Source organism: Clarias gariepinus, chromosome 16 (genome assembly GCF_024256425.1).
Source record: "Clarias gariepinus isolate MV-2021 ecotype Netherlands chromosome 16, CGAR_prim_01v2, whole genome shotgun sequence".
In the NCBI taxonomy this organism is placed as follows: Eukaryota; Metazoa; Chordata; class Actinopteri; order Siluriformes; family Clariidae; genus Clarias; species Clarias gariepinus.
In genome coordinates, this window is record NC_071115.1 from 13,614,684 (window position 1) to 13,633,040 (window position 18,357).

General features: G+C 38.8%; 1 protein-coding gene across 1 annotated transcript in view; it reads right to left on the bottom strand.

Annotated features, from left to right (window-relative positions):
• The window catches only part of mosmoa (modulator of smoothened a), a 44,927-nt gene continuing 26,570 nt past the window's right edge, over positions 1-18,357 (bottom strand). Inside the window, exons 2-3 of the mRNA XM_053515484.1 lie at positions 15,031-15,243; positions 1-2,405 (exon numbers count right to left, since the gene is read on the bottom strand). Of these exons, the coding sequence (XP_053371459.1) occupies positions 2,221-2,405; positions 15,031-15,243 (398 nt within the window). The 3' untranslated portion in view covers positions 1-2,220. The remainder of the gene's footprint in view (positions 2,406-15,030; positions 15,244-18,357) is intronic.

Genomic DNA, 18,357 nt, shown 5'->3' on the forward strand with positions numbered 1-18,357 from the left:
ATCCGCCATTAAGGCTTTTTAATGCCTTTTTTATTTTATACAGTGAAATAGTGAAGCAGAAGGAAAGAAAAAAACCCAAAAACAATAAAACAATTTGTCTTGCCAGTAATATGAATCTGTTAACAGTAACTGTGCACAAGGAACGCTAATATCCTTTTTCATAGATAATACTGTTATTCATACATAACTGTATGCCTGTAGTCATAAATAATACCTATAATTTCTTAACATTTATGTAAAGTCACTCTTATTTGTTTCATCACCTTTCCGTGTTTTTTTTCCCCCCTAAATCCAAAGCCGTTTCCACTACAGACTGCCTTTTTAGTGTGAATGCATTCGCACGAACACACACACACACAGTGGGGCAAGTCAGCCACCAATTGTGCAAGCAAGTTCTCCCACTTAAAAAGATGAGAGAGGCCTGTAATTTTCATCACAGATTTTTTTTTCTTATTTTGTCTCATAGTTGAGGTATATACCTATGATGAAAATTGCAGGCCTCTCTCATCTTTTTAAGTGGGAGAACTTGCACAATCTGTCGCTGATTAAATACTTTTTTGCCCCACTGTATACACACTCAACCCGTCATTTGTTTTTTAATAATTCCTATTACAAACTGGAGTTTATGACATATAAAGAATATTTCAGCGAACTGATTTAGACTTCTATACCTGGGTTTAAAACACAAAGTATGCATGAATACTTTTTCGCTTTGCCTGATGCACTTCTTCTTATTAAGAAAAAGGATCCTTTACTGAAGATGTGATACAATTATTAAAATAACAACTGTGTAGGCAAGCGTTCACTTGTTGGAGGGTAATTCTTTCCTGGGTCAAAAAAAAAAAAAAACAAGAAACAATAAGAGCAAGAGATTTGATACAGAGAAACCTTTCGAAAGGAGAGAGGGGGAAACAAAAACTGACCTTCAATGAAATTCATACGAACATCAAAATAATACAGATTTCCAAATCCTTGTAAATATACACTCTTGCATGATACACACTGTTTTAAAATAAAGATTATTTCTCAAAAAAAAAGGACGTCGCAGACACATTCTTGTTCCCGTCTTATTCAGTGTCAGATAAATAATTTGCAATGATCACAGCATTTTATTATTATTATTTTTTTTTTCCAATAAATGTCTCTGACCAAGGCAAGATATAACTTACAGGGCACACAATGTCATGGTTAGCAAGAAAAAAAATAGGTTTCAATTACAAAAAAACGATGAGGTAAGAAGGTCTCTCTCTTTTTTTTTGTACATCTGCGGTGTTTCAAATACTAGTAGCTTTAATACACAGTGCTCCCTCTAACTGAGTCTGCCCTTAGTACTGGTACAACAGAAACAGATTCATGGCACGTTAGCAAATAACACCGAACATATCCCAAGAGTCAGAGGACGAACCAGGGCGGCGGTGGGAAGGGAGGAAGTAATCAGGTTAAAGGACAGATTCTCTCTCTCCCTCCATCTCAAACACTGACATGATTGAGCCCAGGCTGTATACAAGGGCAGACCGAAGTTAATTTTAGTCGCCAGACCTCTCGGTGTGTGTTTAACAAGTTATTCAGATGAGGGAGTTAGCACAGTGAGGCACGGCCTCACAGGGTCCTGACCGGCAGTCCTAGTGCTTGTTTCCTGTAGTGTAAAAAAAAAAAAAAAGAAAAGAAGTGTTTTCCACCAAGTCCTTTCACATATGCACATCCCTTTTCCTCCTCTGCTCTGTAGTATAGTAAGGGACCGACAAAGGCAATGTGGAGCCTCAAGTCTTACTTCTAGCAAACCCGGACGATGTATCCATACAAAACTGTACAAATTTTAGTAACTGAACAAAAACAAAAAAGCTCATGAGGGACGAAAAAAAAAGCATGAAATCATGAGTATGAGCCATCAAATCACCTGACACCGAGGCGATCCCATCCCGAGGCTCCTCTGTCCCGTGTCGGACAGACAATCCGAAGTGCAACAAAGACAGGCGCGACAAATAAGCTCAGGTTGGTGTCTAGGGGACGCTGACGGGGCCCACAAGCTGTGCGGAGAGTGAGTGAGTGAGTAAACGAGTGAGTGAGTGCTCTGGAATGTTCTGAGTTAATCTGGAGTGTCACCACCACACGTTTGACAGCTCTTCTCCTCGGCGAGCGCTGCTATTTTTGTTCCTCTTCGCAAAATAAAATGAAATCATCCAAAAGCTCCCTGGACGATCCCTGAAGGAGACGGCGTCCTCAGCCGGGCAGGCAGACTTTCCCGGCGAACAGCAGCCCTACTATTGTGAAGAAGATGGAGAGCACGAAAAGGACGTAGGACGAGCCCACCACGGTGTTGTTGGGCAGCTTGTACGGCTGGCCGCCCACCTCGTTGATGTAGAAGCCGATGGGGAAGATGAGCGCCGCCATGCAGAACAGGATCACTGCGGGAAAGAGGAGAGGGGAGGGGGAGACAGGTTAAAGCCTTGGTCAAGCATTCAGATAACAATTAAGCAGTGGCTGACTCTTTAATCGAAGAGCTTTTAGAAAGACTGTGGGATTTAATCATCTATAAAGTAGAGGAAAGAGAAGTCAGAATAAAAGTCAGGATATGATCAGTCTCACTATGGCTTGTCAATGTTCTTTTATTGTCTTCTCATTTTTTCACCAGCCAGCTTTTCTCCGTCCCACAGTACTGTGTAAAAGTATTTCCTCCCTTCCTGAGGAAATTTGTACTTTTTGCCTATCTGTCGTACTTAAATGACTGAAATAAGCAAACTAGATTTTATATCACAAAAAGAGAACTAAATATATACAAAATGCAGCTTTTAAATGATGATTTTATTTTTGGGAAAAAAGGCAACCAAACCTGCCTGACCCTGTGGAAATAGTCAAAAGATTTTGCTCAAGCGCACTTGGGTTTGGAGGGTATTGAATCTGAGATTCTGTAGCATGACCTTTAACGGCTGGTAATACTTAAATCAGCTACAATGTGGATGATTTAAAACAAGTCTGCAAAGAAGAGTGGGTCAAAATTCCTCCACAGCAATGTGAAAGACTCACTTGATTGCAGTTGCTGATGTCAAGGATGGCACAACCAGTTATTAGGTTCAGGAGCCATTACTTTTTTTTATATGGGGCCAGGCAGGATTGGACAGTTCCTTTAATAAATGCAATCATCATTTAAAAAACAGAATTTCGTATTTAGTCAGGTTAGCTTTGTTTAATACTGAAATTTGTTTAATGACCTGAGTCATTTAAGTGTGACAAAAAAAAATCAGGAAGGGACAAATACTTTTTCACAGCAGTGTACAACTAGTACAAGCTGGGGTAATCAGGGAGTGACATCATAAGTGATGGGAATTCTTCCCATTTTTTTAAAACTGTATTCGTAGTTTTTTACATTTGGACTGCCTTCTTTCTTCACTTGCTCATCCCTGCTCATTGTCGTAGAAAAATTCTGACCAATCCCGCGTGCTTCTGCATAAATACTGACAAATTAGTCATTGCACCAGTGTGCCGCGTTGACACATTTGAATCAATCTAAATAAAGTAATATCATGCACAATCATTCATTTAATAGTCACTTGCAGGGTGCCAATAACTCTGGTGGCCTGTACGCAAGAATCAATTTCCTTTAAAGATGTAATTAATCGATAACGCTGACACTAAACAGACCTTTTCTCTTCACATTCTGTCCTGTTTCCATCTCGAATGGTAAACGATGCGGCTCGTTTGGGATCGAGAGCTCCACGAGCAGGATGGTGTTAACGGCTATTAGCGGGATAATAGCACCTTTCAGCGGTCCGCTTAGCTATGATTAAACATGTCAGCTTTAACTGGAGATCAGCAGAGAGTGTGAAAGAATTGATGATTTAATTAAAATCAACCGAAAGCAATCAGAACTCTTTTAGAAAAGACGGAGGAGGGAGAAGAGACGGAGGAGGAGAGGTCTGAAGGTCATATATTCATCACAGAATAAAAAGGAGCTACTTGCTGTACTGTAAATGAATGTGTTGCTGTAGCACAGCATGAACTGCACACACTCACACGTACACAGCACGTGGCTCAACAATAATTTTAAAACATCCATCCTAAAATCAGGGCATTATAATGATCTTGCTGAACTGAACTAAAGTGTAAAACACTTTAGAAACCTTTTATAATATATAAGGTTAAAATATAAGAGTCTTGATTTGTCGGGTACATTTCCTAAGTGCCTTTGTTTTGTTTCATTTTTAAATGAATTGGTAGATAGAGAAAGAGAGAGAGAGAGAGTTACAGTGCTGTATTTTCCCCTTTCTGATTTATCTTCTTTTTTTGCATATTTGTAACACTTAAATGAAATAAAATACAAAATGCAGTTTTTGAAATTATAAATAAAAATTTAACTTTTTGGAAGGTGTGCATCTCTTCACATCTGGCATAAAACTAACAGCATTTTATAAAATGAACATTATACTAACACTCAAACATAGTGGTGGGGGTGTGATAAGTTTGTCCAGACATCAGTTTGTGACCTCAGCCTCAAGCGCACTTGTGGTATGCAGCAGGACAATGATATGAAACACAGCAGCCACATCCAAATGGCTCAAAAAAAAAAAAAAAAAAGTTTTCCAGTGGCCTAGTCAAAATATGGAATTAAATCAGATTGAGATGATGTGGCACGACCTTAAACAGGCACTTCATGCTTGAAAACCCTTTAATGAGGATGGATAAAAAAAAAACAAGCCAAAATTCCTCCATGGCGATGTGGAAAACTCACTGCCGGTTATCGAAAACGCTGGATTGCAGTTGTTGTGGCACAACCAAGTCATTAGGTTTAGGGGGCAGGTTAAATAAACTTTTTTCCCTTAATAAATAAAACCATCATTTAAAAACTTGTCACACATTTTTTTACTCTATACTAAATACTTTACTCTAGTATTTACTCTACTTCAATTATCTTTTTGTAATATTAAAAGAAATTTGATGATCTCAATCATTTAAGTGTGACGAATATGCAAAAAAAAAAAAAATGCAGGGAAGGGGAAATACTTTTTTACAGCACTGTAGACAGATAGACGGATATGTATGTTTATTTATTTATGTATGCATGCACTTTACTGGTATACTCTTTAAGATCATTAAAGCTTCTTTCTTTCTAGCTTTCCATTAATCTGACCACTCAAGAGCCACACTGAATGACCTGTAAACACCTGCACATCATCGAAACAGCCATCTGAAATCATGTGGTAGCAGCACATCACATAAAATCATGCAGATGAAGATCTTCAGAATCAGAACAAGGGAAAAGTGCACTCTCTGTGACGCGATTGTGGCATGGCTGTTCGTGCCAGACAAGGTCAATCTACAACAATCTGTATTATTTACACAGACCGGTCTGATAAACAAAAACATCCTGCGAGCAGAGGGTCTGTGGACTGAAACACCTAGCTGTTGAGAGAGATCAGAGGGAACAGAGAGAAAATGGTCTGAGCTGCCAGGAAGTGTAACTCAAAAAAGGCTCTATACTACCATAAGGAGCAGCATCTCATTTAAAGTTTAACTCATTAAAGCTTGACTAAGGTTACGAGAAGTTCCAAAAACAAGAATCACTGGCACAGACTCACCAAAACTGGACAGTTAAAGACTTTTTTCTAATTTTAAGCCATCCAGTCATATTTTTATACTACTGCCAGCATTATCGTGTGCTTTATCTGTGACAGCATCTGTTTCTAGGGAGAGCTTTTAATTCTGCCGAAAAGTTACAGTTACAAAGTTAAAGTTCTAAAGCTTTAACTTATGCTAATTTAAACAGTTAGTTCTGATCGAGTAAACTGATTGGACGTGGGCATTCCATGAGCGGAGTTTAACTATACATATCACTCTATGTCCCAGATTTTGTAATAACTAAATTACAACTGTTAATTACACTAACTGTCGGGCGCAAGTATGTGTGAAGGTCTGCACGATCAACAGAAGTGAGAATAGAGCAGCTGCTTGCCAAAACCCACATTCAAAACCTGCCATAGAAGCACTTTCAGCTAGAAAACGCATCTGATAATGTTGTCACATATATATATATATATATATATTTTTTTTTTTTCTTTTTTTTTTTTTCTTATAATAAAAACAGTACCAAAAAAATAAGGTTCACTTTTTATTTATATTTAGCCTTTACAAACAAGAAATGTAAAATAAACTATCAAATAAATAAAACTACCATATTAGCTTATTAGTAGAATTAGCAGAAGCACGCGCGCACACACACACTCGCCTTCACAGCCCCCACCCACCCCCAACTCCTTTCGAGTAAAGGCGAGTGTGTGTCTATGTGTGTGTACAGCTCACTGCTGTAATTGGTCAGATGGCACCATGATTTATGACTGGTTAACCGCTACAGTGTGTGTCGGAAAACAAAATGCCCATGACCGTAACTAAACGACGGCTCTGATACATAGAAAAGACCCGTCAATACATAAAAAAAGATGGCGTCGGTTTTACCGTGTAATGACCAGCTAATTTTATATTTTCTATTCTATATTCTATTTCAACTCTGGCTACAAAAATCGGGAGATCTTTTATCTTTGTGTCTGTGTTGCGTTAAAATGCCGGTGATAAAAAAGGACAAACACAAACAAGTAGACAAAGCAAACGTGCATTATAAAAGACTAAATAAATTAAATGAAAAAGGTGCACCACAACCAAACAAAGATCTAAACAATATTTACGAACTATATATAATAAACTGTATGTGTGCATGAACGCGAGCCCCGAGGAAAAAAATGCCTCCGCACACGCGAAGTGCGCATGCGCCTTGCCACTTCGCGAGTTTTAGGTTCAGTTTTGGTAAATGGTGGAGTATAAACAGTTAAAAAGGATTTCGTGTGCTCTCGTTTTTATTGTTTTTTTTTTTTATATTAAAGTGTTTAAGCAAACCTGGCATGAATGCTTGGTCACATTAACAAGAGTGTGGTAACGTTAATTGTAAGATGGCGGGCAAGTTGTTTGTGACGTAGAACGTGGGCGGGCAAATTGTTTGTGATGTAGAATGTGGGCGGGCAAGTTGTTCGCGACGTAGACATGGGCGGGCATTATGCAAATATGTTACGGAGTGACGTGGATCTGTAAAAATAGTAAAAAAAAAAATTGATTTGCTAAAGACTCGTTTATGCGAATGTGAGCCGATTCTTTTTTTTTTTATAGACAAAAACTCTATTTATCGTGCACTGTCAGCGTCACAGATAGTGCAGATAGTTTATGTTCACATACAGCTACATGACACTGCATGAAAGATAATATTTAAAAAAGCATAATAGCTTATTAATTCAAATCACAGTTAAGGGTGTTATCCTGCTTTCAGGATTTAACGGCGTACCATGATGTTATATCTTATGTTATATATATACACACACACACACACACACACACACACATATATATATACATATATATGTCTGTAGGACAAGATGGGCCACACTATAATCAGAAGAAGCAAAAAAAAAAAAACGAGGTCAGGACTGACATTACCCTTCACAAATGACTAACAGCTCCTTTTTGTGGGCTGATCCAATTTCAAGGTACAACTTTGGTTGAATTTAGACTTCCCTGCTGCTGTGTTCCTAGACGGTGCTAATGCTTTAAATTAGGTGTGACGTACAAAATGCAACAAACCCAACATCAGTGTTACTGGAGGATCAGAAAATCACTAATTCCGGTAATGTATTGTCTTCTCCTCCTAGTACGGCATCGTCTCTCGATTCTTTGCTCTGATGTTTGAGTTCAAACTGAACCCCTTGCTGTTTATTTTCTGATCAAATAACTGCAAAAATTAGCTTTTTTTTCCCCCCTAGTTAAAATTGGAGATACTTTTTTCATCTTAAACTGAAGGATGCTTCTTTTTGACCTTGCTCCAAATTGTCCTGGTATAAGCACAGCCAGGATTTCTTTTTAAATTTTTCCTTCTTTTTTAATGTTTTTAATGTTGTCACAGTGATTATTCACTGCGGTATTACATTTACTTTTAATCTCTTCTGGTTATAAGTCTCTCTGACTGAAACATTAATACAAGAAGGATTAAAATAATGTCCTGAGTTGCGAGGATTTATTGACAAATTATTACTTTGCTATATATATATATATATATATATATATATATATATATATATATATATATATATATATATAATTTATTATTATTCTATTTTTTAAAAGTTAGAACAAAGCTGTACTGATTGGGTCTGTGATTTATTTATTTTTTCTTCTGTAGACCAGACGCAGCACAGACAGATGATTGTAGCAATGCCTTTGCCTGCTCATGTGCCATAATATTTGCCTGCAGAAGTTATGACAGCATGAATATAACTTGCTGAGGGACTGCTTACTCCCAGGTGTGGTGAGGTGGCACACCAGCGGCACTGTGCTCCACACACAAAGTGCCTCATTCAGGTGGAAGTGGTCAGCAACGGCGGGGGCTCTACTTCCAGCGAAATGCCTCCCTGGAGGCCCTGCTGATGTTTAACTTAATAAATCGACATTTCCAAATTTACTTTTGTCTTCTTACCTTTTTCACTGTCTAGCGGTATTCTTTTGGCCATGCTTTTGCGAAAGTAGTCAGCATTCATTAACCTTATTAAATACGCGAAATAAGTGCACATGGTCATTAATAAATCCAATATTCAGTAGCAAGGTTCCTAGACATGACTTGGGGTAGAGTAAAAATGGCGTTACATATATGCATAAGACTTGATAGCACAATGAGGGTTTAACTGAAAGCAGAACAGCTCGATCAGGACTTGTTCTATTTTTTTCCCTTTTTTAATTATTCATTCTCCATCAGTTTGCTCATGTTTTTGACAGACCAGGGATGAGGCTGCACAATATGTTGTTTACTAATTGCTGCTGCAATATTGGCTTTTGAGATAATCACAGCACAGAAGGCCACTATATGCAAATGAGTCCTCCACACACTCAAAAAAAAGGAAAAAAAAGGAAAGGAAAAAAAAAACCACCACACATTTATGTTGTGAAAATTGTGACCAATTCCAAATGTTCATAAGTGTATGTGTGATATCTTTACCCGTGTAAAAAGGGATCAAAAATATATGTAAGAATCCAAATCGTGTGTTCATTTATGCAGACATGCGTCACATGCTTGATTTAATGCTCACGTTAAACAATGAAGTAATGAAAACTGTGACACGCTTGTTGGTGCCATATATATGGAAAGGTTTGATGGGTCGGAAACTGCAGAGACTCCTGGAATTTCTTGGGATTGAAACGTCTTAAGACATTACACAAAGTGGTCTGGAAGACAAAAAACATCCAGTGAGGGGAATATCTGGCTAATTGAAGAAGTTAGAGAAGACTGATCAGACTGGTCGAGCTGAGAGGAAGGTCATGGAAATTCAACCACCCTCTACTTTAAGAGAGGAAAAGCATCTCAAAATGGTAAACTTTGAGACGGACTGGGTAAAACAGCAGAATCTCCAAGGAGATGGTTTTCCTATAAGACTAGAATACAAATCTGACACTACAAGTGGCAGCAGTTTCACCAAAACTAGACAGTAAAAACTTTACAAATTTTGAACTCTTTTTATCTTTGCTTGTAGTATTTATTGAATTAGTTGAGTTAAAGACACGCCCTTTTTAAAAAAAGTTTGACTGCTAACAAAAAAAACTATATATAACCATGCAATAAATGGGCAAAAAAAAAAATCCTGTACCTTGCACTAGTCATTTCTGATAATGCACTCATATAGTACACGACCAGGAGGGCAGACAGAGCTGAACTGAAATGATCTAATCTGCAACTGGAATGCACAGCACTGAAGCACATGACATCTTTACACCTACATGACTTGCATTTCCTTTGATTAAGGATAGTGGGAGAGCCCTAAAGATGATTAGTGAATGGATTAGTTGAAGAGTCTATAAGAATCTACAGAAAGAGAAAGCATTTATGGTACAGGCCTTTGACATAAAAAGTGCATTAGCGCAAATATCTTGTTTTGTACCTCTTTGATTTAGTTGCTATAAGGCTGACTGACATTGTGATCTTTCGCAAAGCAATCAGCCTGACAGCTCCATTATCTCCATGCATCCTGACACCGTCCCCAGTCTATATTGCCCCACTCCTTCACACACTCAGGCTTGAGCGGGAATCACAAGTAATTATTCTCCATTAAAGCTGAACATATGTATGGGTAAAATAAGCTTTTAGACTTAACCATGAGTGGAGGGATACGCATGTCTGTGATTTGTTCATATTCTTTTTAGTATTTAAATACAGCAACAATGATTAAGAACCATTCTAAAGTCCTGGAAGTCCGTTCTGAAATCATGTTCATAAGACGGATTTGTTCTTAAGAGACACAGTGAGTCATACCTTCGACACGAATATACAATGTAAAACATACCTGGCCTCCGAGTGGCGCAGTGGTAAAATGCGATCGATTGGTGATGCTGTAACCTCTCTTAGCTGAAAGTCTAGAGAGAGCTTTTTGACCAAGCTCTCTCAGAGGAGAGATGGTTGCTTACATTCTCCCTCCTTCTTACCGTTTTCTTTTGCTGAGAGATGCTTAGTGCTTTTACATTACAGCCAATCAGGGGGCGTCTGTAAGCTCACGCAAGCGGAAGGAGCGGATAGCGCTGTCCTCCGAGTGTGTTACGGTACGTGAGCAGGCAGTTTCGAAAAGATGTGATCGGCGGACTAGCTGAGCCCGCTAGTGACGGGGAGGAATTGGACACAACTAATTTCGGAAGAAAATCAAGGGGAAAAAAACAAAAACAAACAAACAAACAAACAAACAAAAAAAAACATACCTATCCTCACACTGCAATCATGTGGCCAAAAACCCAAACATGCGTAACAAGTACAGTGGAACCTTGGATTACGAACATAATTCGTCCTGGAAGTGGGCTTGTATTTTAAAACACTCTGACTGACATTATTTCTTCCCCGTAAGAAATAATGGAGACTCAAATTATTTGTTCCATAGCCTAAAAAATAAACATATAAAAATTATTAATACAAAATATTAAATAAAAATAAAACAAATGAACCTGCACTTTACCTTTTAAAATAAAGGAAAAATAAATTCAGACAGATGTGTTTCCATTTATGCACGCAGAATGACACGCACAGACAAAGTGCAGGTTGATATGAGGGACAAAGTAAATGGATATTTAACCTCTCTAATGAGACTTTCTTTTGCTTTACACGTATACACACGTGTGTTATAAGAAACAGTGCACGTGCGCTGTACACACGCATACAAAGATGTTTTACACGCGCACACACAATGTCACAATGTTATAGTAAACAGTAAACGTGTGCACGGATGTTAATTGTACCAGTAAGAGACTAAAACCCACAGGGGATACGATTACCCACATTTCCGCAGCGCAAGAGAGAAAAACACTGGCTCAGGTGTGTTTACGTGACTCTCGGCATCAAACGAGAAGCGCATGCGTGCTACATGATACTCGGCACTCGTAAACCAAGAGTTGTTCATTTTTCAAATTAAAATGTCTATCAAAATCATCTACGAATGTTTTTATCTGCGGAAATTTGTAACTTAAATGTTCGTAAGTCTGGGACTTACTGCATCAGAGGCCACCATCTGATACATTTCACACTAGCAGTGAGATATGAGAACAAAAAATTATATCATGGTATTCAATAAAAAAAATTATAAATAAAAAACATTAAATAATCTTATAATTGTAATTCAGGTTCTCACAATCTTTGACTTTGAAGGAAAACATATCAATAGCAACAGATGTATAAAAAAACACACATGCAGCTATAAAAGTAAAAAATTTGAACTCAAACAACAAACAAATACAGCCACAATTTCATTTGTAAGAAATCATTATAGTCAGCTCGGTTTATAACAGATATTCTGCCACTTCTTAGATCCAATTCGTCTTTGCTTACATTCTCCCTCCTTCTTACGGTTTTCTTTTGCTGCACTTGGACTAAACACCATCATTTGGTCAGTCTTTCGAGTTTGGCTCTTTCCTAAGCTGTCCTAGTCGATTGATGTCACCCACACCCACACCCACACCCACCAGAAGAACCAGTGCATTTCAGTGCTTTGTACACAAGTCATGCTGGAATTTTCCTAGGTTGAAGTCAGCATGTTATTTGTTAGCGGGCAAAAGAAAACACTCCCACAGAGATCGGGTCCGGTCGAGATCACAACCTGCGCTGGCCTAGTAATAGCTTTTTATTATCTAATGTGATTTTATAGGCCCGCTAGTCCTGCACTGGTGAGCTGTCACTTGATAATGTGGCTGCAAATAATGTCTGACATTTACACCCACACACAACCTTTCAGCAGATGGTTATTTTCAGCACATTCAAACTAATTCTCTCTGCACCAGCTACATATAAATATCCTCTAGATAAAAGCTGTATTTAAAAAAAAAAAAAGGTCTCCTGGACAAGCTCTTTTCCTCATCTGTGTTATAAAACCACTAGACTTGTTCGTCATGACCTCTACCCAATGACTGAAAACAAAAAGACAAGCCCGAAATAGACTGAAGCACGAGTGACATTTCCATTCAACATAGTCGCTAAAGGATATGTGAAACTAAAACATTATATATTTGTAAAAACCGCTGACCTTCGAATGCAATGGTGTTTATTGGATATTGAGGAAATTGCCAGTTACAGTCTGTCCAAATTTCTGGCTTTTCTTTTAATTTAATTCTCTTGGTGTTCCCTAAAGATGGAGTCCAGAACAAGAAAACCGAATGCTTTCTCTTAAAGGTGCAGCTGAAATGATTTTAAAAGAACAAGACAGTGACGCAGCACATCCACAAGACCTCTGACATGCTCCCTGCTGACTGCAACATGTCTCGCAGCGAAAGCAAGCAAAACAGCACAAGCGCTTTATTCCTCCAGGAGCACATGCTGAACCAAAAACTGATGTGATTTGTCCAGACACGATGTTGGACAAACCACTAGAGCAGGTGAAAGCGTTTTCTTGGCCGGAAGTTAGTGGAGAGCAGATGGGAGGCTCAGGTGCTTGGGACGAAACAGGCCGATGCAGAGATGAGTAAGATTCTAAGGAAATTAGGTCACGTTGCAGATTTCCAACCGGACGGTGCAGCAATGCAATCTAAATTATAAACTGCTGTGCCCTCTGGATTGGTTTGTTTTTTGGGACATTACATGGGTAATGTCACCATGCCACAACCTCTGTAGAACCCTTTCCCTTTACACACATCCTCTAGCAGCGGGAACAACGGAGACTAATTTACTTCCTTCTTGACATTTGCGTTTATGTGAAGAGACATAAAACAGCCTTCCAGGTTGTCTGTTGTACTTTATGGAAATCACCATGGTGCTGTTTATGTGCTTTTAGGCGGGAATGACGCATCGTGCAGTACCAGAAGCATGCACTAGCACCATTTCGTACACGTTTTCATTCGTTTCGTCCATCTGGAGGACTAAACACTCTGTCCACCAGGGGGCACACCTTACCAGCATTGAAATTCCTTCTGAGTCTGATTCCTGATTTAGAATTGAAATTAAAGCTTGACGGCCTAGGTGTTGTATAAGACCAAAACAATAACACCAACAAAAAAGTCCACTTAGTGCGACCATCAACAGGAATATTTCTGATGACTATCTCACTAATGACTGCCAGGTACATGCTTTAATTTTAGAGCATGCATAGTCCACATGCTGAAGGGAAATAAAACCTGCAAGGCAGCTATCTTTTTATGTGTATTCACAAACCAAATAAAACTCCACCCTTAGATTTAAGAGAGCTTTCCGACCAAAGCCTTTTAAGCCAGAGTAAATCGTAGTGGATGTTTTTGTTAAGCCTAAAGCGACGAGGCAGAAGCAAAATTAAAGCTCAAGGTCTTCAAGTATGTTTGTCGTAAATTTTTAATTTTAACAAAATGGGAAAGGAATTAAAAAAACAAAAAAATAAAAAAAACGGTCAGTTCAATGCATCTAAACGAGCTACTGAATAAAAGAGCGTAGGTTACTCCACTGTCGCAGTGCCAAGTCCACCTTGAAAGCATCATGCTTTGCAACATTAATTTGCCAAGATATTGTGGTCTTAAGAACTGTCCTCAATCCATAATTTGAAGCCTTTACAAAAAGCCTGAAGAACTTTCGCACCACATTGTTGGTCCACGCAACACTGCTTGCTATCATTACCGTCATTCCTCAGGCAGAAATATAGTTGCTTTTGACTATTGCTTTTAATATTTTGTGAAGCTGCTTTGAGACAATGACCATTGTTAAAAACGCTATATAAATAAAATAAAATTGAACTGAAGATGCAATATGCATGCAAAAGGTAGGGGGTGATGTAATCAGCAGGCACAGCAAGAATGACGGAAAGTTTTAAAAAGTTGTTGTGCGACCAGGTCCGCAGTCCTACCCGATCTATATGGCGTTTGACAAACTTGGCAGGACATGGAAACCAAGCATGTCGAGTGTCACCATGTTTGTCTATTATGGTGCCCTCTACTGGAATCCTCAGGTATTACGCATAACATGAACAAATACAATCGCAACATTACCAGTTACCAGAATACACAAACAAATGACTATATTAACAAACAACATACTACTAGCACTATACTATTTTAACACACTATGCAGATTGACATTTCCCTCCCTTATCTGCACTTGTTTGTACTTTTCAGGTTTGGTACCCTGAAAAAAAGATGTAACCAAGTTTCAGGGGTAACAAGAAACCAAATCTTGTACAATTTATTCATCAATGAGAATGCCAAAGTAAGATCAGCCAAGAAAGTTTTTTTTTTTTTTTGCCTAAATGATTATCATATATCCTTTTTCTGTCCTGTTTGGCTTAAGTACAGCTCTCTAGATTTTCTCTGTGCAAAGCCAGAACATAATCCAATCTCATAATCAATCTATAGAGGCAGACTGCAAAGATTGTTTTTGACAGGTTTCAGATCCTAATTAAATTCTCTGACTCAGCAAGACGTGGAACAGTAACTAAATCAGGAATTTAAAAGCAGCATGCCGCCTTTCCACATACACGTCTGACTGCTGAGCGTTCTCCCACCGGAGCCGAGTCACACACTTACTTCCTGTGAAGGCTATCCACCGAGCGTACTTCGTGGCTTCGCGGCGCCAGTGCGATGCCACCAGAAGGCCGCAGGTAACCGTGAGGGAGATGATACCCATGATGATGAAGAACAGCGTGGTGACCCACTCAGGAGGCAATCGGGGCGGGATGCAGGTTCTGTCCCGGCCGTGGATAGTCTGACACTGTCTCACCAAACCCACAGTCAGCGCACCTGAAACATAACCGTCAGAAGGACCATGAATGAGCCAGAAATCATGCAGGAGGCTGTAACAGGGAGGAAGCAGTACGTATGTTATAGATGATTAGACGGCTGCGTGAGCTGTGACCTCATTTACACTAATTAGGGGTGTAGAGGTGTGCAAGTCATGGTTTAGTCTGCTTTTGGTACCGTGAACACACACTCGCACGCACCTTACTTTAGATTCTCACACACACACACGTACTCGCGTACACACTTGTATACACACACACTTAAGCGCACTCACTTGTATACTTGCACATACATACTTGTACGCGCACACACGTACGCGCGCACACACTACACAACTTGTTACTCTAACTGGAGGCCAACTCAATACACCAAACTCCTACGACAACTCTCGCTGGAACGCCAGTAAACTTTCAAGGCAACGAAGGAGAAGAAAAAAAGACAGAAATCTTGTGCATGAACGCAAGACAGGCAACTTCAGTTTCAATATGCGCACCCATCTGTGCTGAAAAAATACCTAAATAAATAAACAAACTAACTACCCAGAAAAACCACGTCCTCTATGTTCATTGGTGATGTCCAGTGTACACTACACAACAGCATCCAGAGTCGCCTCTGAAAAAAATCAAACGTTTAATATCCTGTGACTAACGTCGGGAGGAGTCTGTTCTCAGTCTGTTCTCCTCACACTTGCCGATTCGATCCTGCACCCCACATGCACTTACAGATTTTTGTGCCAACTTGCTCTGCCAACTGGGGACAAACTGTGCAGACTGGGAAGGACTAGGACTGAGTCTCTTACACAATCCTATCATGTAGTCATGTAGTGTTTCTCCAGCGTTGAGGGAATTAAAAAAGTCCTGCTTTTTGATGCAATCATCTTTTGCATCAAAAAAAAAAAAACAGAAAGTGCCGGACAGACAGAAGTGTATATATATATATATATATATATATATATATATATATTTATGTATATATATATATATATATATATATATATAGATATATAAATATATAAAAAACGATACATGTATAAAAGGGTTTAAAATCTCAAGATTCCTCCTCCACAATCAGGACTGAATAATGAAAAAATGGAATTATTACACACATTACTGTATTATTACATGAGGTACAAGTGCTTTTGTTTCTGTCTTTAGGCTTGTGTGAATATACACCAAAAAGAAAAATAACTATACGAGGTTACAAGTAAAAAATTATCGACAGCCTGCTTATATTGAAACTTCGGTTAGCCGTACTGTCTTATCAGCATTTTCCGTTCTGGGCTCCCAAGTCACTGCTGTAGAGGAGTGAAAGTGTAACATCAGTTCATACGTAACTGCAGCGCGAGCAAAAATGGATGCTCCACTTGCGATATCTGCAGACAAAATATGGACCGAAATGAACTCTCAAACTAAGGAAGGTGAAAGTTCCTTTTTAAAGAATAATTTTCTGGTGACGAGACATGGATTCATCACTACGAGTCTAAGAGTAAACGGCGGAAAAACATCAATCGCCGAACAAGAAAAAGTTCAAAAGTCAACCAACAGCTGGAAAATTGATGCTTACAGTTTTCTGAGATACTCAAGGGCCAGTATTGGAACATTATCAGGAAAAAAAAGTTTAACAACCAACAGTGCTCGTTACAGTTAAACAGTGAGATGCTTATTAAATTTCACATTAAATGCAAAGGACTGCTGTCCAAGGCTGTTGTGATCATGCATGACGACGCACATCCGCTACTTCTGCCCACACTTTGCCTCGAGGTGTTAACACATCCTCACTATAGTCCTGATTTTGCTCAATCAGACTTTCATCTGTTTGGTCCTCTGAAAAGCAGCCATATAAGGACAAACATTTACCCCACATTTATTTCATGCTTTCTTTATAAAGTTATTCTTTCACCGTCCTTCTTCCTGCCACTTTCAATAATACCAGTACACAAATACCAGTTTTGCTGCATTTGAAAGCCATGTTGCACTGCTGTAGTGTTTACTACGTCCTGTTACGTTCGTTATGTCCTGTTCTCCGATTGGGATATCTGAACTCTGCTATAACCTTAATGGACCAGATGTTATCCAAAAAGATGTTATGGAATGTATTCTGTCCTATGATTTATGTAAACATCAGGCTTCATTAATCAGACTTTGTTGTATGTAAACGTTTTAAAGCTGACCCAAAACTACAAATTTAGTAGTCAAATTTCCATGTTTCAGTGACAGCAAGTGTGTGTGTGTGCGCATCTGTGCATAGATAAATGCCAATTACCTTTAAAGTGTCAGCAAAGTGGCGCTAATTTGCATTTAATGACACCAAAACTCCATAAAAGAAAAAGCTTCTAGACCGCTTTTTTTTAGTCCAAAATCAAAAAAAAAAAAAAAGTTTGAACACAAACACAGGATAAAAAAAATAGATAAAATTCCTGGACAAATTGTAAAGTAGTGATGCAATGGCGCATTCTTTCCCTGTGGAAAACATTAAAAAAAAGCTTAATTTTAGCCCATAACGTTAGAAAGATGCCAGTTTGTATGCGGCCTCTGACTGTTTGTGTATGCGACTCAAGGGGGTGTGGCTTTTACAGCTTACTGCATCCGGCCATTTTTTAATGAATTAATTACTTTTAATTAACAATTTTCTCCATGTAGAGGAGTTTAATCTACCCTTGGACGTGCTGCGTCTCGTTTCCCGATCGGACTGAAAAAAGAAACTGGTTCAGCACGGGTACCAAACAAATCTTCATCATAACTCAAAAGCGATGCATATCTTTCCTCCGTGGTGGAGGAGGGGTATCTTCATTCCACTGCATTGCATTGAGACCTATGTTTCTATGTACATTTTTATGGGTGTGTATGCAAAATTCAGGGCAATACAACTGCCCCATCCCGCATCGGAAAAACTGAAAGGAAAAAGAAAAAGAAAAAAAAAAAAGGAAAAATGTTCAGAAATAAACGTGGGTTAAAATGCCTTAGAAAAGTAACAGTGCACCATTCTTGGCAGGGAGAAGCGCTACCTCCACCGGCAGAACCCGCATTAAGAGGCAAGAATGGCATTTGGACACAACAACAATACGGGTGCCATCAGGGCACCCCTATTAAAAAATGCTTATCTGTTTTGAATCTA